Source organism: Mustela erminea, chromosome 11, assembly GCF_009829155.1.
Source record: "Mustela erminea isolate mMusErm1 chromosome 11, mMusErm1.Pri, whole genome shotgun sequence".
Taxonomy (NCBI): domain Eukaryota; kingdom Metazoa; phylum Chordata; class Mammalia; order Carnivora; family Mustelidae; genus Mustela; species Mustela erminea.
In genome coordinates, this window is record NC_045624.1 from 58,022,014 (window position 1) to 58,045,252 (window position 23,239).

Consider the following 23,239-nt stretch of genomic DNA (forward strand, 5'->3'; position numbering starts at 1 on the left):
TGTGCAAGGTCCAAGGAAAACTACAGATCATACTGACAGAAGGAAATCAACTTCAAAACTGATTTAATAAACTTTTGAAAATTAAAAAAATAAGGAAAGGGCAACCCATATTACTGTAAAAGTTTGACAGAAAAAGTGGCAACTCCTCAGTTCAGAATTGCAACATTTTCCAGTACTGTTCCCTTTGAAGTGCATTAACTGTTTCAATTAGGAAAAAAAATAAAGCTATTTTTAAACATTGTACTTCACCAGCTTGTGAGAAACATTTTATACTTCATTTTTGTTAAATCCGTGTTTGGTGAGAGGTGGAGTTGAAGTATTAAATAAGGCTCTATGTAGAAGATATTAGTAAACAATAAAAAGACTTTAATATAATATATGTATAGTAGGTATCTACAGTCTACAAGAAAAAGTAGACAAAAGAAAATTTAGGATGATTTCCTGTTTATACAGTTAATAATTTTTTAATAATAGTGGAGAAAGTATCTTTAGGTGATGTAAGTATGTATCTTAAGTAAGATTGATTGCAATGCAAAACTGTTAAGTCTTGCAGGAATACTAGAAAAGGAAGTTTAGGATTTTAGACCAATTTTTCTTTAACTTAAAAAAATTCATCATTAAGATATCTTTGGAAAAAAAAGGAGAAGGAACTTTCACAGTTCCTCCATTTTGTGATTTTGAATGCAGTTTTATTCCTCATAGCAGAAGGAACACAAAATGAATAACGGTAATTAGGCCTCTTCCTATTTCAGTTTTGAGTTTACCTTATACAGCAGAAAATTTTTTTTAAAAAGATTTTTATTTATTTATTTGACAGAGATCGCAAGTAGGCAGAAAGGCAGGCAGAGAGAGAGGAGGAAGCAGGCTCCCTGCTGAGCTGAGAGCCCGATGCGGGGCTCGATCCCAGAACCCTGGGATCATGACCTGAGCCGAAGGCAGAGGCTTAACCCACTGAGCCACCCAGGTGCCCCAGCAGAAAATTTTTAAAGAAAAACACTGTTTTCTTATTTGAATTACAAATACTGAAGCCTGATTTCAGTGATCTAATTAACTTTGGGTTTTCAGGAAAACTTAACCTGATAGAATTTTTATAAGATAATTTTTCTACCAAAATATTGTTTCCACAGATTAAGGAATTTTGTTTATTCTTTTCATTGCTCTATTCTCAAAAATTAGAACAGGACCTAGAACAGAGTAGTTATTTGATAAATTTGATTGAATGAATGAATGAGATCAGTAGATTATTTAATTGGGTGAAATACATAGCATGGACCTTTAAATGTCTGTTTTCTACTTTCTATCCAAGTACTGGAATTACACTGTGGATCAGTAACTATAGTACCAGTTTTGGTTCTCATGTGCTTGTTTTGCCAATAATATAACAAAGTTATATGTGACTTCAATAGATTAACTGAAGGCTACTGCAGTTTTCTACCTAACTATCTTGTCAAATTTTTGTTCAAATTTTTGAGTGCAGGGTGGGGAGGGGTAGGGGGAGCGAGAGAGAGAGAGAGAGAGAGAGAGTGTTAGTTAGTCTCAAGCAGACTCTGTGCTGAGGGCAGAGCCCGTTGGGGGTATGGGTGGGAGGCGACTCAATGTCATGATTCTGATACGAGGACCTTAGCTGAAACCAAGAGTTAGACGCTTAACTGACTGAGCCACCCAGGTGCCCCGGTTTTCTTTGTTACATGTTAGCTGTTACTTAAATTGTAGACTATAGGGTAATGTTTTCCACCTGGATTTATCGGCCAGGATAAAGGCATAGCAGGGGACTCTAGTTTGGGTAGAAGTTCCCTGAGCAACCTGAACCGAACAAAGTTTTTGTACGAGACTAGTTACGAGATAATCTGAAGGGAAAAAGTGTACATGAATTATAGGCACAGAAATGTACTCACTTGGTAAGTACTTTCTAAAGTGGGTTTTTAGACCACTTACATCATAGTAGTGTAGTATCTTCTAGGTTTTCCAGTTCTGACATAAGAACTAATACTGCATTGCCAAAAACCTGACATATTCTGTGCTTGAGCTCATGGGATATGTTCTGGGAAATCTCTGCCCTAGGACTACGGCAGGTTACAGTTAGAAGAAGGATGTACCTTCTACATCCTTCACGAAAGATAATGATTGCTCTTATGTACACGAAGGCACACTTTAGTCTCTGTCAGATGCACGTATTAATAAAAAACATGAAGGATGAACCTTATCTACATAAAGATACCTATCTCCTTCAATTCAGAATGAAGTTCCTCTTGATATGAATTAATCTTTGAGGATTATCTCATTTCAACTAAAAATGCGATTTAGTGATTTTTGTTATATATACTTTTTCTTCCTTCCTTACAATATACACCTTGACTATTAAACAGTAATAACCAGTAGTGCTAGTACTCTTATTTAAACACTACCACATTATCTTTGAAATAATACTTATATTAATAAGATTTTGGTAACCACTGCCACATAATATCTCAGTTTAAAGATCCAAAAACCAATATTCAGCAATTTGCAGAAATTGAATGTATTTTTCTGAACTTGCTAATATTATAATTTAGAAATTGTCTGTACTACATGTTTATAGTTTCTCCAAAATAAATCATTTCCTTTGGGGCATAATTTTATTGCTCTCACATTCCTTCCTGCTCTGTTAAATCTAATGAGGTTTGTTTGTCCTTTAGGTGACCTACAAACGAGATCTGTATGCAGCTGAATCGATTATTAAGGGTATGTTTGGCCTTGTGACTGTCAGTTCCTGTGTTTCAAAAATGTAAGCCCGTTCAGAATTTCTCATGACATTTTAAATCCCAGAATTCTCAGAAGTATAAATGCCTGTAGGCCACAGAGGTCTGTGATTTGTTTTTTTGGAAAATAATTATATTTTATGTTTCCTGCTTGTGAAATATCACTTAGTTATGTCATATTAGTTTTAATTTTTTAAAGGAAATACTTAATTTATGAAAAGTATGGGACATTGACACTATTAGAAATAAAAAATGATTTTAATAAATTTAAGATACTTATTTTTACTAAGAGGCCAGGTTGTCCCCTTCCCCCTCCTTCCCATAATACCACCCTATCAATATGTGATGTAACATCTTTCATATGAAAGTATTTTTCCTCCAAATACAAAAATAAGATATGTTAAATTCCTTTTCAATCTTGACAATGACTGCAGTTTTGTTTTGCAGTTTGGATACTGCATATGTAATAACCCCTTAATCCATCTCTAGGCCTCACAGCAACACAGAGGTAGTTTATGTAATAATCAACAAGTATTTGTCGTTGTGCTTAACACTGTACGGGGAATGTCATCATGATGCACAGGGGACATTGATTCTCTACCTTTGCAGCCTCCGTCTTTTCAGCCAGGGTTTCTGAACCCCAGTACTCTTTGTATGTTAGTCCAGGTAGTTCTTTGTTTTAGAGACTGTTTCGTCCATCGTAGGTTATCGAGCAGCGTGCCTGGCCTGTATTCACCAGATGCCAGAAGCGCTCTTTCCTCCCTCCTCCCCTCTGTTCTCCCTGATGTGACATCAGAAACGTGTCCTGACAGAAACACTGTTAAAACTTGTGGTCCTGGCACAAATGACAGCGTCAATCCTGAAGCAAGTGTGGGGGCTTCACAATCTGATACTGATACCCTCAAAATAGATGAAGGATAGATCTGTGTGCTCAGGTTTTGACTGAGAGGTGAACTTGGCGTTCAGACTTGGAAGTTGGAAAAAATGCTGAATCTGAACTCTGAGTGCATCAATTTGTTAAGGAGGTTTTCCCCCAGATTTTGAATAATCAGTTGGCTTCATATTTTCATAGCTGAAATCTTTATGCTGGTCATGACATTGTATATTTGTGGCCTATCCTCAAGGTTTTTATCCTTCAAGAATATTGTATTGCAAACCATTAATGTACCATAATTTATACATCCGTGTATCTGTGTATGTAAACAGATCATCTAAGGCTATAAATCAAAATGTTGACATGTATTTACACATCAGCCAGGCATTGTATAAACATGACTGTGGAGAGGCTGGCTAAAACTATGATGTGGTTGGTTACGTTCTCAGCAGAAGCAAATAGAAAATGTGTTTGGTTTCCACATAGTCATACCTTTGTTACCTAAGTACAATGGACTTGACCTACTTTGTGAGTTGTTGGTCAGTGCCCCTACTAACAATTAGGCACATGATATTTGCCTACAGTTTATCAGAGCAGGCTTTTTAGAACGTAAAAACCTACACTTTAATTGTACTTAAAATGACTGTAGTTTTGGAAATTGTATACAGAGAGAAACTGTTTTTCTTCTGTAATGTGTTTCAGTGTGCTGTTTTTAAGTATTTAAAAAGTGTTCTTTTATTCTTGGGGAAAGTAATCTGACTGGATATGAATGATCAATTATCTCCAAAAATTTCCTCATGCTCTAGGGTTTGCATATCTAATAACTTTCCAGGAGACTGTGATGTTGCTCATATACTTGGAGGGCCACTCCTCTGGGAACTTCCCACTCTCGCTGTGGGTCTCTGAATCAGCAACAGACCTGAGAATCTGAATGCAGGATGTTTGGCCCCACCATAAAGTCAGAATATGCATATAAAGTCAGAATATGCATATTCTGATATGCATATTATCAGTTATCAGAGTTAGAGCAAAAACTCTGGCTGAGTAGTTTGCATGATAAATTTTGGAAACATTCCTCTAGGCTGCTCTTCAGTCTTTCACGAATCATTTCTTTTTACATAATATTTTTATTGCATTTAGATCTCTAACTGTGCTTTATCAGCTCCAAATGCTTGTTTGCTTACCTGGGATTGCTACCTCCCTCTGTGATTTGCACTAATGCTATCTCAAATGGGAAAATCAACACTCGGCATAGACAAATGAACACCCTTGGATTTTTTAAAAATAAAATTACAAAATAAAATACATATAGTAGATTGTCTGAGCTAGGTATTCACCACTTTGCCTGTTCCTACTAAATGTTCAAAGTATTGTTCTAGGCACTACTACAACGCAGTATTTATTGGGTACTTACTTTGTGTCAGACATTGTTTGAAGCATGTTATATGTATCAGCTCATGCTTCTTCAAGTACTTAATGATGTAAGTAATGTTACCGTGTCCATATGATAGGATAATCGGGCGTTCTAAGCAATTACTGCTATATGAAGGATAGAAAATACATTCATAACTCCAAGTTTCTGTCTTTGGTAGTTATCTCTTTTTATCGCTATTACTTCTTTTTTTCCTTAAGCAGAGATTTTCAGATTGCCTTCTCTGAAATCTTTGAGCTATGTATGTTTTGAAATTTAGAATATTTATATTTTCAGAAGTTAATGCAGTACATAACATGTTAAGTCACATCAATAGTTTGATTAAAGACTGTGCAACATAAGAAAACTATAATGCATGAACGTTTACATTCAGGACAGGAATAAAGACTATAGAGCCTCTAGCCCAAGTTCAAGTCTGATTTTACCACCAAATTTTTATATGAAAATAATTACTAAATTTTCTATTTAAAGACAGTTCTTGGATTTTAGCATTGCTCGTAACTCAGTATAAGCCTCTTTTAGACTGATTCAGTGAAGGTGAGAGGATATCTTGTTTTTTCTCTTTCTTTTGTTGTCTATAGTGTTTAACACTGGGTTTAATTGAATGTAGTATATTGTAGGGTACAGCTACATTTTTTTCCCTTAGACTAAAAAAAATTTAAATTATGGGGATAGGTGGCTCTTTTCACCCACTACACCACTTGACCTACTCCTAAGAGATGCAAATTGTGACCCAGCGTATCTGTCACTATTATTATATATCTATTTATGTATCTATTTTTCAAAGATGATATAAATTAGGTGTAAATACTTTTGTCAAAGTTCAAAATCAGGATTTGGAGTACATGTCTTCCATGCCAGCTGTTTTAAATAGGTTACCGTCATCTTTTTACTATAATGTTGTAACAGATGTAATACTACTCCCATTTTGAAGCTGGGTAAACCATGGTTTAGATGCATTATTTTTCTCTTGATATACAGTAAGAGCAAGACACAATTTAGGCCCACGTCTGTTTTGTCTTCAAGCCTGACCTTACTCTAGGGCACGGCCACTTGGCACCTCTGAGCCATAAGCTACTCAAGCTGGCTGCTGTGCTGGATACTAGATTGGTTAGTGCTGTTTTGGTCAGTACAGCCAATGGCTTGTAGAATTCAGCCTACCCAGCTCTGATTCTGTTGCCTTACATCTGTCTGTACAGCTGGCCCAATGAGGAGTGAGCACACAGTTGTGACTGGATGTATTTTCTTACACTGCTATGCTAAGCACACGGTATAATCTTCTAGAGAATGTGAGAAAAACATAATACTGACACAGCAGATTTCCAGACATGCCTAAAGATCAGTAAAAATTAAAACTCAAAATCATAGATTCAGACTGACTGGTTGGTTGAGTTTTCTTCTTTGTTAATTTTGATAGTTGAAGGCTTATGTGGCCATAGCAGTCTTCCTTTTCCAGGATGAAGCTTTTTTTTAATCTGGTGATCTGAGTGGTTAGTATTCTGTGTCCTTCCTGAGCTGCTTTTCACTTGAATGCCAATTATTTGTGGGTCAACAAATTACATTCTCATGAAAGTATTTTCTCGTTTAGATATTTTAAGGCTCTACAAAGCATTTCCTTGATAAATGTCATGTCTTGCAGGTGCATTTTGTTCTCCCAAATTTACTTGTCACTGGAACTGCATGTATGTTTGGATGAATCTTAGCGTTTGTTTAAGACCATATCTTTTGTTCGGTATGGGAATTTTGATGTAACTAACTTTAGGCAGGCTTTTGACTAAAATCTCTAAATTGTGGTATCCAGCAAGTGTCAAAATCTGCCTTCTATTTTTGTGTTTGTAGATAAGTCTTATTTTGAAGCTTAATTTATTTTAGTATATTTATATGGATTTCCATCTATAGTGAAGTATTTGATAATAGGAAATGTATATATAAGGTAGTCTTATATTCATACAGTTGTCTGTATTGGAAAAGGTACAGTTAATCATAAATTTACTATGAGGTAAAACAAAGCATTTTTTTAAAGTTTTTATTTAAATTCCATTTAACTTACTGTGTAGTATTAGATTCAGGTGTACAATATAGTGATTCAACATTTCCATATATTATCTAGTGCTCATCACAAGTGTGCTGCTTAATTCCCATCACCTATTTCACCCATTCCTCTATCCAGCTCCCCTCTGGTAACCACAGTTCTCTATAATTAAAAGTCTGTTTCTTGGTTTGTTTGCCTTTTTCTGCCTTTGTTCATTTGTTTTGGTTCTTAAATTTCACATATGAGTGAAATCATATGGTATTTGTCTTTCTCTGTCTTATTTCAATAGTATTATGCTCTCTAGCTCTATCTATGCTCTGTAAATGGCAAGAGTTCATTATTTTCTATGGCTGAATAACATTCTATTGTATATATACCACATCTCTATGTATTCATCAATGGGTGGACACTAGGGCTTTTTCCATAGTTTGGCTATTATAGATAATGCTGCTGTAAACATAGGTGTGCATATATCTTTTTGGATTAATGTTTTTGGACTCTTTGTGTAAATACCTAGTAGTACCATTGCTGAATCATAGGGTAATTCAATTTTTAACTTTTGAAGAATCTCCATAACTATACTCCAGAGTGGCTGCACCAGTTTGCATTCCCACCAACAGGGCAAGGGGGGATGGTCTCTTTTTTTCATATCCTTGCTGACACTTGTTGTTTCTTGTGTTCTTGATTTTAGCCATTCTGACAGATGTGAGGTAATAACTTATTATGACTTTGATTTGCATTTCCCTCATGATGAGTGATATTGAGCACTTTTTCACGTGTCTGTTGGCTGGCCATCTAGATGTCTTCCTTGGAGAACTGTATGTTTATATCTTTTGCCTGTTTTTTAATTGGATTATATATTTTGTGGGTGTTTAATAATTTCTTAATATATTTTGCCTACTAACTCTTGAACAGATATGTCATTTGCAAATACCTTCTTCCATTTCATAGATTGACTTTTAGTTTGGTAGATTATTTTCTTCACTGTGTAGAAGTTTTTTATCTTGATGAATTCCCAGTAGTTTATTTTTGCTTTTGTTTCCCTCCCCTCAGGAGAATATGCCCAGAAAAATGTTGCCACAGCTAATGTCAGAGGTTAGTGCCTATGTCCTATTCTAGGATTTTTATGGTTTCAGATCTCATATTTATGTCTATGAACCATTTTGAATTTATTTTTGTGTACAGTGTAAGAAAGTGGTCCAGTTTCATTCTTTTGCATGTTGCTGTCCAGTTTTCCCAACATGATTTTTTGAAGAGACTGTCTTTTCCTCATTGAATAAGTCTTTTCTACTTTGCCAAAGATTAATTGACCATGTACTCATGGGTTTATTTCTAGGTGTCCTGTTCTGTTGATGTGTGTGTCCCTTTTTTGTGCCACTACCATACTGCTTTGATGACTGCAACTTTGTCATATAACCTAAGGTTTGGAATTATGATCTTTGCTTTTCTTTTTTCAAGGTTGCTTTGGCTATTTGGGGGTCTTTGTGGTTCCATACACGTTTTAGGATTGTTTGTTCCAGCTCTGTAAAAATTGCTGTTGGTATTTTGATCAGGATTGCATTAAATATGTAGATGGCTGTGAATAATGTAGACATTTTAATAGTATTTGCTCTTCCAACCCATTAACATAGAATATCATTCCACTTGTTTGTGTTATCTTGAATTTCTTTTATCAGTGTTTTATAGAGTATAGGTCTTTGACCTCTTTGGTTAGGTTTATTCCTAGGTGTCTTACTATTTTGGGTGGAATTACAAATTGGATTTTTAAAAAAATTTCTCTTTCTACTGCTTCATTATTGGTGTATAGAAATGCAACAGAATTTTGTACATGGATTTTGTATCCTTCAACTTTACTGAATTTATTAGTTCTAGCAGTTTTTTGGTGGTTTTGGAGTTTTCCTATATATAGTACTATGTCATCTGCAAATTGTGAATGTTTTACTTCTTCCTTACCAATTTGGATTCCTTTTATTTCTTTTTGTTGTCTGATTTTTGTGGTTAGGACTTTCGGTACTATGTTGAATAAAAACAGTGCGAGTGGACATCCTTGTCTTATTCCCCATGTTAGGGGAAAAGCTCAGTGTTTTACCATTAAGGATGATATTGGCTATGGATTTTTCATAAATGGCTTTATTGAGTTATGTTTCCTATAAGCATTTTTTAGGGTTTTTTTTTTTATCATAAGTGGTGTAGTTTGTCAAATGCTTTTTCTGAATCTTTTGAAATGATCATAAGGTTCTTATCCTTTCTTTTACTGATGTGATATATCACACTGATTTGTGAATATTTAACCACTTTTGCAACACAGTAGTAAATACCACTTAATTATGGTGAATTATATTTTTAAGGTATTGCTGGATTCTTTGCTAGCATTTTGTTGAGGAATTTTGTTTCTATGTTCATCAAGGATATTGGCCTATAGTTATTTTTTTAGTGGTTTCTTTATCTGTATTGGTATCAAGATAATGCTGGCCTCATGGAATTGAATTAGGATCTTTTCTATTTGAACAGTTTGAGAAGAGTAGGTATTAAATCTTCTCTAAATATTTAGTAGAATTTGCCTGTGAAGCCATCTGGTCCTGGACTTTTGTTTTTTGGGAGGTTTTTTTTTTCCATACTGACTGAATTTCTGTGCTGGTTTTCAGTCTGTTCAAATTTTCTGTCTTCCTTTTTCAGTTCTGGTAGTTTTATGTTTCTAGGAATTTATCCATTTCTTTCTGGTTGTCCAATTTGTTGGCATATAGATTTTCATAATCTGTTATAATTGTTCATATTTCTATGGTGTTAATTTTCTGCTCATTTGTGATATTATTTGAGTATTTTTTTTTCCAGATAAGACTGGCTAGAGTATTATCAATTGATTTTGTTGAAGAAACATCTCTTGGTTTTATTGATCTTTTGTTGTTGTTGTTGTTGTTGTTTTTTTTTAGTTTCTATATCATTAATTTCTGCTCTTAACTTTATTACTTCCTTCCTTCTGTGGGTTTTAGATTTTGTTTGTTCTTCTTTTCCTAGTTTCTCTAGGTGGAAAGTTAAACTTTTTGAGATCGTTCTTGCTTCTTGAGGTGGGCCTGTATTGCAATATACTTCTCTCTCAGAACTGCTTCTGCTGCATCCCCAAGGTTTTGGAGCATTGTGTTTTCATTTTCATTTGTTGCCATATACTTTTTTTTTTTTTAAGATTTTATTTATTTGACAGAGTTCACAAGTAGGCAGAGAGGCAGGCAGAGAGAGGAGGAAGCAGGCTTCCCACTAAGCAGAGAGCCCGATGTGAGGCTTGATCCCAGGACCCTGGGATCATGACCTGAGCTGAAGGCAGAGGCTTTAACCCACTGAGCCACCCAGGCGCCCCTGTTGCCATATACTTTTTAATTTTTTCTTTTATTTCCTGATTGAACCATTCATTGCTTAGTAGCATACTATTTAACCTCCATGTATTAGTAGTTTTTCCAGATTTTTTCTTGTGGTTAACTTCTAGTTTCCTAGTGTTGTGGTCAGAAAATATGAATGGTTTGACTTCAAGCTTCTTGAATTTGTTGAGACTTGTTTTGTGGCCCAATATGTGATCTATTCTGGGCAATGTACCAGGAACACTTGAATGTGTATTCTCCTGTTTCAGGATGCACTGTTCTGAATAAATCTTTTAGATCCATCTGTTCCATTGTGTCATTCAAAGCCATTGTTTGCTAGTTGAGTTTCTGTTTGGATGATCAATGGGGTGTTAAAGTCCCTTACTATTGCTGAATTATTGACTAGTTCCTTTATGTTTGTTTTTAACTCTTATTGTTTTGGTGCTCCTAGGTTGGGTGCCTGAATATTTACAACTGTGTTGTCCTCTTGTTGGGTTATCTCCTTTTATTATTAGATAGTGTCCTTCTGTCTCTTGTTAAAGTCTTTGTTTAAAGTCTATTCTGTCTGATACAGTGTTGTTACTCTGGCTTTCTGTTGACATCCATTTGCGTGATCGTTCTCCATCCCTCACTTTCAATCTGCAGGTGTGTTTAGGTCTAAAATGAGTCTCTTGTAGGCAGCATATAAATGGGTCTTTTTTTTTTTTAAGATTTTATTTATTTATTTGACAGAGAGAGATCACAAGTAGGCAGAGAGGCAGGCAGAGAGAGAGAGAGGAGGAAGCAGGCTCCCTGCTGAGCAGAGAGCCTGATGCGGGACTCAGTCCCAGGACCCTGAGATCATGACCTGAGCCGAAGGCAGCAGCTTAATCCACTGAGCCACCCAGGCGCCCAGGTCTTGTTTTTTTAATCCATTCTGTTACTCTGTGTTTTGACTGGAGCATTTAGTCCATTTATATTCAAAGTAATTATTGATAGACATGTATTCATTTCTGATTATTGTGTTATATGGTTGTTCCTGAAGATTTTCTCTGATCCTTTCTTGCTTTCTTTCATGTTATGTTGATTTTCTTTAATAATCTATTTGGATTTCTTTCTCTTGATATATGGTTACCATTAAATTTGTATATAACCTCTCCTGCATATAGCAGTCTATGTTAAGTTGATGGTTGCTTAAGTTTGAAGCCATTCTTTACTCCTTTCCTCCTGTTTTAAGTACATGTTGTCATGTTTTCCACTGTTTTATTTTGTGAGTTTCTTGACTGAGGTTTTTTTATTTTATTTTATTTTTTTTACAGAAATACTCATTTTTACTGTTTTGTGTTTCCTACCTTCAAACTGTCACTTCTGGTCTCTCCTTTTCCTTCAAGGAATTCCCTTTAATATTTGTTATAGGACTGGTATAGTGCTCATGAGCTCATTTAGTTGTGGTTTGTCTGGGAAACTCTTTATTTCTTTTTCTATTCTGAATGATAGCCTTGCTGTATAGAGTGTTCTTGGGTACATATTTTTCACATTCGGCACTTTGACTCTATCATACCACTCCCTTCTGGCTTGGGAAGTTTCTGCTGAAAAATTCTCTGGTAGACTTATGGCTTTTCCCTTCTATGTTACTGTTTTTGTCTTGCTGCTTTAAAATTTTTTATCTTTATATTTTGCCAATTTAATTGCATTATGTCTTGCTGTGGATCTGCTTTGTTGATTTTGTTGGGGTTATCTGTATGTCCTGCATCTGGATATCTATTACCTTCCCCAGATGAAGTTTTCAGCTATTTCTTCAAATTTTATTTTTGCCCCCATTCTCTTTTTCTTCTTGGACTCTTGTAATACAGAATAATATGGAGTTACTGTGTTCCCTAAGTCTATTCTCATGTTACATAGTTCTTTTCACTCTATTTTGTTCAGCTTGATTCGTTTCCATTACTCTGTCTTCTAGTTCATTAATTTGTTCTTTTCATGTAGTGAGTCCTTTATCTCTATGTTATTCCTTATCTCTTTATTAAGGGTCTCACTTGTGTTTTCCACTCTTTTTCTCAAGTCTAGTGAGAATCTGTATGATCCTTGCTTTAAATACTCTATCCAGTGTGTGACATATCTATTTCACTTAGATTCTGGCTATGGCCTTATCTTATTTCATTTGGGATAAATTTTTCTGTCTTCTCATCTTATCTAAGTCTCTATGCCTATTTCTTTGTTTTAGGAAAATCAGCTACAACTCCTGTTCTTGAGGATAATGGTGTTAGGAAGAAGATGTTCGGTAGTGCCCCTAGATATCCAGATGCAGGACATACAAATAACAGTATTTCCTGTTCCCCACAGCCTGGTGTTTCTCTGAGTGTCTCCAATGTGTGCTGTGTGCATTCAGCTGTTTTTTCCTCTCTGCTTTATCCTTCAGGCCAGTTGTCTGCAGAGGCTTTACGTCTGCTGTGGGCAGGGTTTGTTTCTGGAACTGTGGCTTTTTCTAAGTAGGGGTGCTCTGGTCTGCTTGTGATGAGAACTGTTGTCACCAGTACTGGAAACTTGCAAGGCTCTGCAACGTTCCCAAGGGATTAGGCTGGCCTTCAGAGGGCAGGGCCCACTGTAGTGGGATTGAGGCAAGTGAGACTGGAAAAGGTAGTTCTACTGAAGCCCAGGGGAGTTAGGGCTTGGTGTAAGCAAGTGAGGTATAGGTGCTGTGCTAGTTCCTGTATGTGGCCCTGTGCTTATGCTGAGGGATGGGAGAGGGAGATGGTGCCTGCCAGTTCCTCTGTTCCAGGAGGGGTCTGTCACTGAACACTGCCTCTCTGGGAAGTGCTCTGAGATGAGCACCTTACTTCTCCACTGTGTGCCCTGGGTTCTCTTCAGATTGCTATTTCTAAGCTGTCTACGTTCACGGATTGTTGGTTTTTGCCTTCTCTCTAAGAGCGGCTCAGTGCCCTCAGGGCTCTATCCCAGCCACACTGGCTGACCTTTAAAACTCCAGTCTTTAAGCTCTACTCGTTGCCAGAAGTCATGAAATGGGTCCCCTCCTGCTTTCCAAACCAATTGCTATGGCGATTCAAAGCAGCATTTTACTACTACTTTTCCTGAAGTAAAGAGTTGGTTCTGGTCATTGTTCTTTATTATTTAACCCTTATAGGCTTCTGTAAGTGAAATTTAAAGCAAACTTTTCTAGAGAGTAGTGTGATTAATAATCTCAACAAGATACTGAAATTACAGGATAAGTTTATAAATAGCTACTTTACAAAGAGGACACACAGCTGGTTAAGCCCCCCTACCCCCAAGCCTCTTCTGCTTGCTCAGACGTACCCAAACCATTAAAATACTAACAGATGCCAGCAGTAACATATTTTATCTAGATTTACATATGACATACAGTCCCAACCAAAACTTAATTTAACATGCTGACAGATCCTATCTTGGCAAAAGGAGCAGTATTTTTAAATTTTCATAGTACCCCCATGGAATTTTAAAATAAGAGATTACATTTATTTTCTACCATCATCCTTCAACCAATCTTTTAATATATTTAATTTTGTGGCTAAAAGCTGTTTAAAAATTGTTTTATTCTCTCTGGATTATAATTGTACAAATGCAAGAAAGCTTGTGCTATAAAAAAAGCCTCATGATGCCTCTTGTCATATGATGGTTTATGTAAACATAGGAAAACAGTGAAAACAGAAAATACTTTAATTTTTCAATGACTTTATTTAATAGTAGTTAAAAATAGTTAATATTCACATAAAAAATGTTTCCTATTTGTTAAATTAATGGACTTTGATTTCTCAAATACAACATCTGTTGATTCAGAAACTTAGAATATTTTCTGAAAATAGTTTTTTTTTCAACATCATGGATAGAAAAGTAATTCTTTTATTATTAAGCATTTTTGAACAGGTAAATTATGAATCCCCATATAGCTGCCTTTGTTTGTTTGTAGAAAAGCATTTGAATCATTTTGTGCTTATACATTGAAAGTAGCTGAATGTACTTATAAATTGGCTCTGACTGAAAGAAATAAAATAAAATCACATGTGAATAAAATAGATTCAGTGTTAATGAGAACTAGGAAGACTCAGAACTAGGAAGACTCATTGTGATATAATGTGTTTTATGCATATGAAGAAACTAATGCCTTATTATTTTTGTGATTCATATTTACACTTAATATCGTGGTAGTTTAAGTGCAATATATTTTTAATCTTCTTAATCAAATTGAAAGAATGAGAAACTTTAAATCAGGTTTTCTCCATCTGTAACTGGACAGTGTTCTGCATCTGTGGTATGTCTTCATCAGGTTTTTCTTGTTAAATATCCAGTGATGGCACCATTTATGTCATTAACCATGCTTTTTGAACAATGCAGTGTGACAGCTAAGATTTACGTAGAAACTATAATTTTTGATGTATCTGGCTTTTGACTGTGATTCTTTATTTTCCACATTTTCACATTAATACCATAACTTCTTTGTACATAAGTTTTTGTTCTTCACTGTCTTGAAAGTAATACTGTGAGTGTATCTTACGTGAATCTGTAAGAACATTTGCGTCAAGCTTTAATTAGTTAGAACAGGAAGGTTGCAATATAATTTAATAGCAGTTTGGTTTCCTTGGAATCTTACTGTAAAAAAATGTAAATTAGAAAGTTAAATATTTGGGTGAAGATTAGAGAAAGTAGAGTGCACTTTAGTTTTATAATTTTTTTTATTTGTCACTAGTGAGATGTTAATTAAAACATAGGGATGCTAATTTGTCATATTCAAAAACTTCTAAGGTCACAGTGAGTTACTAGGCAACTAGCTAAATAAAACTTGATAAGACAAAAGCCAGCCAATTATACTTGACTCTGATGGAGGTAGAATTTAAAACAACAAAAACTCCAAACAAGATGTTTATGCTTAAAGAATGATACACTTTGTAAATATACTGGTGAGTCATTAGGCTTTAAAAATTGTATTTCCTTTAAGTTAATTTCTTTTAACTCAGAATATATACTTTGGAAAACAATATATATATTGCATCATTTACTTGGAAAATAGTAGTATGTTACATGTAAAAACATGTTCAAGAGACGAGGTGTCACGTTAATGCTCCTTGTAGTTGAAAGGTAGGAAACTTAATCCTGATTTCAGTGACTCATTTAAAAATGTGGTGAAGATCTGATCTAACAAATCTTGAAAAAAAAATCTCCCTGTGTATCATTACCGTTGCCCTTCATTTGAAACATGTATAATCAACAGTAGAGAGAACTTCTCTGAAGACCATTTTAACCTTTTAAAGTGGGTATGTGTGATGTCTTTTACAAGTCTCTCTGTATCATCCCTGTTGTCCAGTTGTCCTATAGACATGGCTTGTTGGTTTTTTTCCTTTATTGGCCATATGCTGCCTCCCTCTCTATTCTAAAAGTTTCCTCTTTTAAGATGTTTAGGGAAATCTGAGGCCTTTTCCTATCTATTAAAATGAGACATGGACCTCAGGGCTCAGCAGTTGTGATTCTGTTTAATACTATTTTGCAGTCTTTGTTGTGAGAGAGAAAATATACTCAGATCGGCTGTTGACTGAAGGAATTAAAAAGTGAATGGCAGATGACTGTCATTTTGAATGGTTTAGGACTAGAAACATCTTTTGGATGTGAATAATGTTGGATTTTATACAGTTGTTTATTTATCTAAGAATACTAAAATTTTGGCTTAAGAGGTCAGTGTAGTGAATAATGAGCCTTGATGAAGTCGTGGTGTTAGATCTAAGAAAACAATGCTGACTTGGATTTTTTGGCCACTTGGTGGTGGAACTAACTGGTATTTAGATTTGCCTCTACTCGGCGATATTTGAAACCTTGTAAAACACACCATCCAGACCACTCTTGAGCTGTTACTGATTATTATTTTTTTAATAGGTTTTTATTTATTAGAGGGCTGGGGGAGGAACAGAGAGAGAGGGAGAGGGACAAGCAGACTCTGCACTGAGCGCAGAGTTCGACATGGTGCTTGATCCCAGGACCCTGAGATCATGACCTGAGTGGAAACTCATGACTGAGCCATCCACGTGTGCTGAGTCCTTACTGATTATTCATTGTAGGCATATTTCTAGGTATTCCTTGGTCCTCTTAGTGTGTCTCTGAGTCTTTCATGTGATACAGAGAAGGGTGCACATGTTAGAAAACTTTAATATTACTGTTTTTCTGAAATTCAATGGGAAGACTCCAAATTTACATGTATTTTCTAATAGCTGGAAGAGACCCATATAGTTCATGTATACTAACAGGTCCAATGTTCAAGGACAATAAGAGGAACCTTAAAAGATGAGTATATTACATTATTATTTTTTAAAAGATTTTATTTATGTATTTGTCAACGAGAAAGAGTACAGTAGGGTAAGGGATGGAGGGAGAGGGAGAAGCAGGCTCCCCCTGAGCAGGGAACTCTCTGTGGGACTCGATACCAGGACCTGAGCTGAAAGCAGACACTTAGGTGACTGAGCCACACTGGCATCCCACATTATTAGTTTGACCTTATTCATAATCTTCTTTATATGGTATCTCCTACTTCCTATAAAGGACTTTGGAATAATACTGGAATTGAATATTTTTGACATATTATAAATGAATATATTTTGCCAGACCACATACCCATGAGTATATTATATACTAGGTTTTAGACTCATTTATAAACTTAAAAATTTATACATGATAGCTCCCGTTTCATATAAAAGACTTTAGAATAACACTAGAATTAAACATTTTTTGACAACATGTTGTACGTGAAAATATTTTGCTCAATCATGTATCCTAACAAAAAGTGGTTAAGTTTTAGATTACAAAGCATATTAAACCAGGGGATTAAAAGCCCTGAAGAAATTCCATTGTACTTATGACTTCAGTGAAGCTTGAGAGAATTTCAGGAGTTTGTCGGATGAATCTGGTGATCTGTTGAAAACATGGACATTCTGGCTATCATGCTAGGAGTCCTTTCCTGCACTTTCCAGGGTAGATGGAGTACTGATAATGTTTCTGCCTCTCTGCTACTATCAACTCTGTGAAGAGCAAAGAAATTAACAGAGGCAGAGGACCATTTTCTGTTGGAAGGAAGAACTTCCATGTCTTTTCTCACTTTAATTTGGAACCAGTAGTACGTAGTTGTACCATAGGAAAGTCTAGCACAAAATGACAACTGACCTTGTGAGAAGTTGTCCCCTATTTCATATATCTTCAGGTGTTTCAGTAAATGCTTAATTGGTTTTGAGATTTGAGAATGTTGTCTCTCCAGTACATTGTGAACCACTGAGGCAGCTGACTTCTAAGTAAAATTCTATGTCTTGAAGCATCTGAATTAGGGTTCTGTTGGAGAATATTCTTAAGTTGTTAATAAATATGCAAATGAGACTGTGGGTTTTTTTTTTTTTAAAGATTTTATTTATTTATTTGACAGAGAAAGATAATAAGTAGGCAGAGAGGCAGGCAGAGAGAGAAGCAGGCTCACCGATGAGCAAAGAGCCTGATGTGGGGCTCGATCCCAAGACCCTGAGATCATGACCCGAGTCGAAGGCAGCAGCTTAACCCACTGAGCCACCCAGGTGCCCCTGTGGGTTTGATTTTGAAATGTTTACATGGTCTCTACTGTAGTGGTGTAACATGGATAATATTCTGTTCTGTTAGATAAGCAGCCATTGACAGTAGTGTGATCTTTTGTGACTGGGTAGGCATGTAACGAGCACTTCATTTCTACCATGTTTCAGTGACTCCGAGGTACAGTTGATTGCAAGCGATATTTTTATACTAAGGGGTAAAGATAAATGATATCAATAAAACTAGGGTAGAAAGTTTTATGATTTAGAAGCTTTATTTTTTCATTTTAAAGAGAGTATGTGCATGGTGGGGAGGGGCAGAGGGAGAGAGTAACCTTAGCAGTCTCTTTCTGAGTGCATAGCCCAATGTGGGGCTCGATCACAGGACCCTGAGATCATGAACTGAGCTGAAACTGAGATAGACGCTTAACCAAGTGTACCATCCAGGTGCCTCTAAAAGTTTAGAAACTTTCATAAAAAATCAATTGAGTTCTATATTAGGGCATAGAATTTTATTATAATCGTTCTTGTGTAAAAAGACATAGGCTTCTGGTTCTGGGTAAGGTGGAACAAGAATACCCTTATTCTCCCACTGAATGAACGTGAACAGAGTAAATAGAATAGTTATTTAGGTATTTGAGGTTATAAATAAAGCAGTAGCAGGTAGAACAGTGAATAATACCCAACTTTCCAGTACTGTGTAATGATCAGTGAATATTATCATTTTGTTCCTCTGCTATATCCTGACTTGGATCCAGTGTGGCCCAAAGCTGCCAAGTGAGCATTGGAGTAGGCAGAGCTCCAAGAGAAGCCCCCTGACTCTGGCTACATAGGCAAGAAGGGATCTCCTAATGTTCCAGTAGTGAAGATTACCTCCCCCCCGCCTCCTCTAATGATTATCTCCCCAAGCAAACCTGTGGCTGCAGTGGCACTGACAGTGGCAACAATGGATGCCCAGAGATTTATAAAATTCTGAGAGAAGTGACATTGTTCTAGCATCAGGATTGCTGTGGCTTGACGAGGTGGGGTGAACACTGTTGCTGTTCTTGCTGTCTTTCTTTTGCTTAACTTCGCTTCTGGGTATAGTCGTGGGAGGTGTGCAAAGTGGGATAAAGTCCCAGCTCTCTGGTAGAAGTGCTGAAAAGGGGTACACTAGAGAGATGGAGTGTACAGGAGAGACTTGTGCAAGAGAATATTACCTAGATATTCAGGATATAATCCAAGATGAGTGGGAATACAAAGAACTATGAAAATAGAAACTTAAACTGGGAAAGAACCATTTAGAAGCTCATGCTGAGATGACACCAATGTTGGGAATTACCTGGCAAATATTTTAAAGTCCTGATTATAAAGATGGTGCAAATAAGGGGAAATTCTCTTGAAATTTGAAAATTTGATGCATTGAAAATTCTCTTGAAAGGCATAGAAAATCTAAAGAAAAGCCAAATAGAAATTCTAGAACTGAAAAATACATCAACCAAAGTGAAAAACTTAACAAATGGCTTCATAACAGAATAGAGATATCAGAGAAAGTTCTAGTAAAGGTAAGATAGATCATTGGAAAATTTTCAGTCTGAGCTACAGAAGCCAGAGGTTGGGGGGAAAAAGAATAGTGCTCCAATGTCATGCATTGCTGGTGGTAAGGTAAAATGGTATAGCCAAGCTGGAATGCTGTTTGAGAGTTCTTAAAGAGAAAAGTGTATATTTACCATATGAGCCAGAATCCTTTTCCAGTGCATTTACCCTAGAGAAAGGAAACCTTACACCCACATAGAAAACTATGAATGTTTTATGGCAGTTCTGTTCATAATCTTCAAAAGTATTTAGCAGTCAAAATGTTCTCCTTTGGATGAATTGATAAAATGTGGTACATCCGTATAATGGAGTACAACTCAGAAATGATACAAACTGTCAATATGTCAAATAATTTAAATCTCAGAGTAATTCTACCCCGTGCTGGATGATATTCTCAAAAAGTTACAATTTAAGTGATTCCATGTGCGATAGTCTGAAAGAGACTGAACTATAGAAACAACAAAAATCAGAGTTTGCCCACCTTGTAGCAAGGGTGAATACAGAGATGACATGAGGGATTGAACAGCTTGGTATGCTGATGTGGTGGTTACACAAATTCATAATGTGTTAAACTTAGGGAAATGACACAGAGGTAATTGTAGTGCATACCCATGCAGAGAAAGTTAGAGATCAGTATATCTTCATTTGGCCCTGAAGGGTAGCATTTCTAAGATGTTATTTAAATTTCAGGAAGTAACACAGCGGAAACATGGGGCTTTTAATTAATGAAATAAAGTAAGTGTTGGAAGTTTGCCAGGTACTAAATTAAAAGCAATGAAGAAAAGACTATATTTTCCCCTACTATAATGTCATTTTTCATTAAAACCTCTTAGGCCTTAGCATTTGGAAGAGAAGGATTTGCTAGAAACTGCAGAGAATCTTGTTTATTCCATGAAGGTATGAGACTACCATTTGACATGTGTGGCTCAGTTAAAAAAGTGGGAAAACTCCTGAATTAGGAAATTACTTATTTTGCTTATAGGTTCTATCAGCATGTGGAATGTTTGAGGTTTTCATTCTAGACCAGATTGCCTGGTTTGAATCTTGACTCTTCAGTTTGTTAGCTGAATATAATCCCAGGTAAATCATTTAAATCTTTACCTGTAAGGAGCACATGATAATTCTGCCTGCACCGTAAGATTTTGGTTAGAATGCACATTTATTATAACATTTTACATAATATTTGTGAATTAACCAGTGAGAAATCATCCAGTGTTTGGCTGAATTACGCTGGGGCTCAATTTTTCTTACTGAAAGGGTGCTAATATCATTTATTTATTAGTAACAGCACTTTTATGAACTAGAATTTAAAGGACTCTGTGGTAAGTTGAATTTGTAATGCTTAGCACCCTGTGAATAAAAATAATGTTCTTGTTATCGATACTTTTAGCTTTTTATTTAATTTACTCTTTTTAAAAATTATTCTTATTTTATTATTATTATTTTTTTAAGTAGACTCCACACCCACCAGGGGACTTGAATACAACTCACTGCATCAAAGGTCAGATGCTCTACTGACTGAGCCAGCTAGGCACCCATCGCTTTCCTCTTAATTTAAATGTTTAAAAGTTTACCTATTGTTTTAACAGTTTGTTAGGTATCCTTATGTGATATACTGAAGACCTTTATCTTGTCCCTTGATCTTATAGAAAGATACTTCCTGAATGAGTAAAACTATAGACAAAAGGACTGGTGTGTTTACATAAATATTTTTCTACTTCTGTTTTTTAAAACGTTTTGCTGTCAAACCACAGACAACAAAAATCCAAGCCAGATCTGTAGCTTAAAGAGTAATGTGCTTATCTGTGTAGTATCACACAGATCACGAATAAAACTTTGCCACTCATACCAGAGGCTTTTTCTTTCAATTTTATCCAGTTAAAACCTGTTCCCTCTTCAAAAGTAGTAGCTATCAAGATTTTACAGCAATTTTCTTACTTCTTCGGAGCTTTATCACTCAGATTTACATTTCTAGACACTATGGTTTTGGGGTGTGTGTGTATCTGTGTGTGTGTGTTTCAAAGACCTGGTAAGTCTCACTTACTCTACGGGTTCCCCATCCTTTTATTCCTTTTATTTTGCTTATGCTTTGTCTTTTGCTGAACCCAGCCTGTTTGATCTGTAGATTTTTGTCCTATTTTGAATTTTGAGGAGTATATTCTTGCATGGAGCCAATTACGCTTTTTTTTTTTTTTTTTTTTTTTTTTGGTCTTCTACAAAGTGACAGCTGGCTCTAGAAGCTTAATCAGATTTAGTTTCATCTCTTTAGTAAGACTAGAGGTGGTATGAGTTTTTAATTAGGAGATACCAAATGTCTAGCTATCTTTTATTTTCTGATGATAGCAGCCATTGATATTCATTGCCTAAGTTTGTTATACATAGTGGGTGTGGGCACTGTAAATTATGTTGACAAATTGAAAATCTACAAAGCCAGTGTTATGGTTCAAGCTATAAGGCTGGCAGGCTGCTGTAGAACCAGGAAAAGCCAGTATTTTGGTTCTAAGATGATTAAGCAGGAAGTTCCTCTCTTACACCTGGCAGGCGAAATCTTTGTTCTATTCAGATCTTCAACTAATTGGATGAGGCCCATCCACATCAAGGAGGGCAATCAGCTTTGTTTACTTTAGCAGTTTAAATGTAAACCATCTAAAAATACCCTCACAGAAACACCCACATTATGTTTGACTAAATATTTGAACACCCCATTACTCAGTCAAGTTGACATATAAAATTAACCAGTATAGTCAATAAAGTAAAATCAAAGAGTACCTTTTTTTTAGCATAATTACTATTGACAATTATATGTATACCTTAACCCTTTAAAAGTTCTCACACATGGCGATGGGATAATAACTGAAAAACTTGGGTTTATTAATTAATGCTTACAGCTTTTTAATACTAACCTGTAGACTACAGGTCATGTTCCATTGGAATTTTTTATTAAGTCACATTGAGTTGTGTGATACCTAGATACTGTATGTAAATAGTTTTCAATAAATGCAAGTATGTGTTTAAAAAAAAGATTTTTTGGAGGAAAATTACCCTCAGATTCAGGTATTGAAATACCTCATTTGCCTCATTTAAACCATCCTTTTAGGAAGATTTTAAGAAGATACTGTATAAAAGAGTGCAGTGACTAAAACTTAAAAGTTAATATTGGCAATAAGGTTGACAGGTCAGGTATGATCTGAATTTAATTCCGGTATTTTTCTAATTTATCTTTGTATCTTTTTGAGGGGCAAGAACAAAGATTGGATTCTTGTAATAGAGTTTTTATGATTCCGGGAAGCAGAACGATTTTATGGTCCTCCCCCATGCTATTGTTGTGTTTATTTTAACCTGGAACAATTTCTAAGAAGTGGTTTACTAACAGTTAGAAAAACAGAGTAACATTTCTAAAGACTCCTGGTTTTTTTTGATTTCATTATTAACCTCAAGGAAGTTGTTAAATTCTTTGCTTTGAGAAATAATAAATATTAATCATATTTGGAAAGTTTTGTGCTTCATGAAAAAATGAATTTGAAATATTATATATTTTTTCCTCTCTCAGTTGGGGGATATTAGAATAAGGGTGGAACTGAAGGAGTTTGAATTTATTTGAGCCCTGCTTCTCTAGCTACATTCTTTTCAATTTTGAGTGTCCACTTGCTTTGCACAAGCATAGTCTCTGCTGTTATCTGTTGTTGGTGAAGATCTT

At 35.6% G+C, this 23,239-nt stretch overlaps 1 protein-coding gene across 3 annotated transcripts in view; it reads left to right on the forward strand.

The window, feature by feature from the left end:
- The window catches only part of CRPPA (CDP-L-ribitol pyrophosphorylase A), a 299,557-nt gene that overhangs the window by 110,383 nt on the left and 165,935 nt on the right, over positions 1–23,239 (forward strand). For all 3 annotated transcript variants that reach the window (XM_032304813.1, XM_032304812.1, XM_032304814.1), the window contains exon 5: positions 2,676–2,721. In XM_032304813.1, coding sequence (XP_032160704.1) covers positions 2,676–2,721 — 46 coding nt within the window. The remainder of the gene's footprint in view (positions 1–2,675; positions 2,722–23,239) is intronic.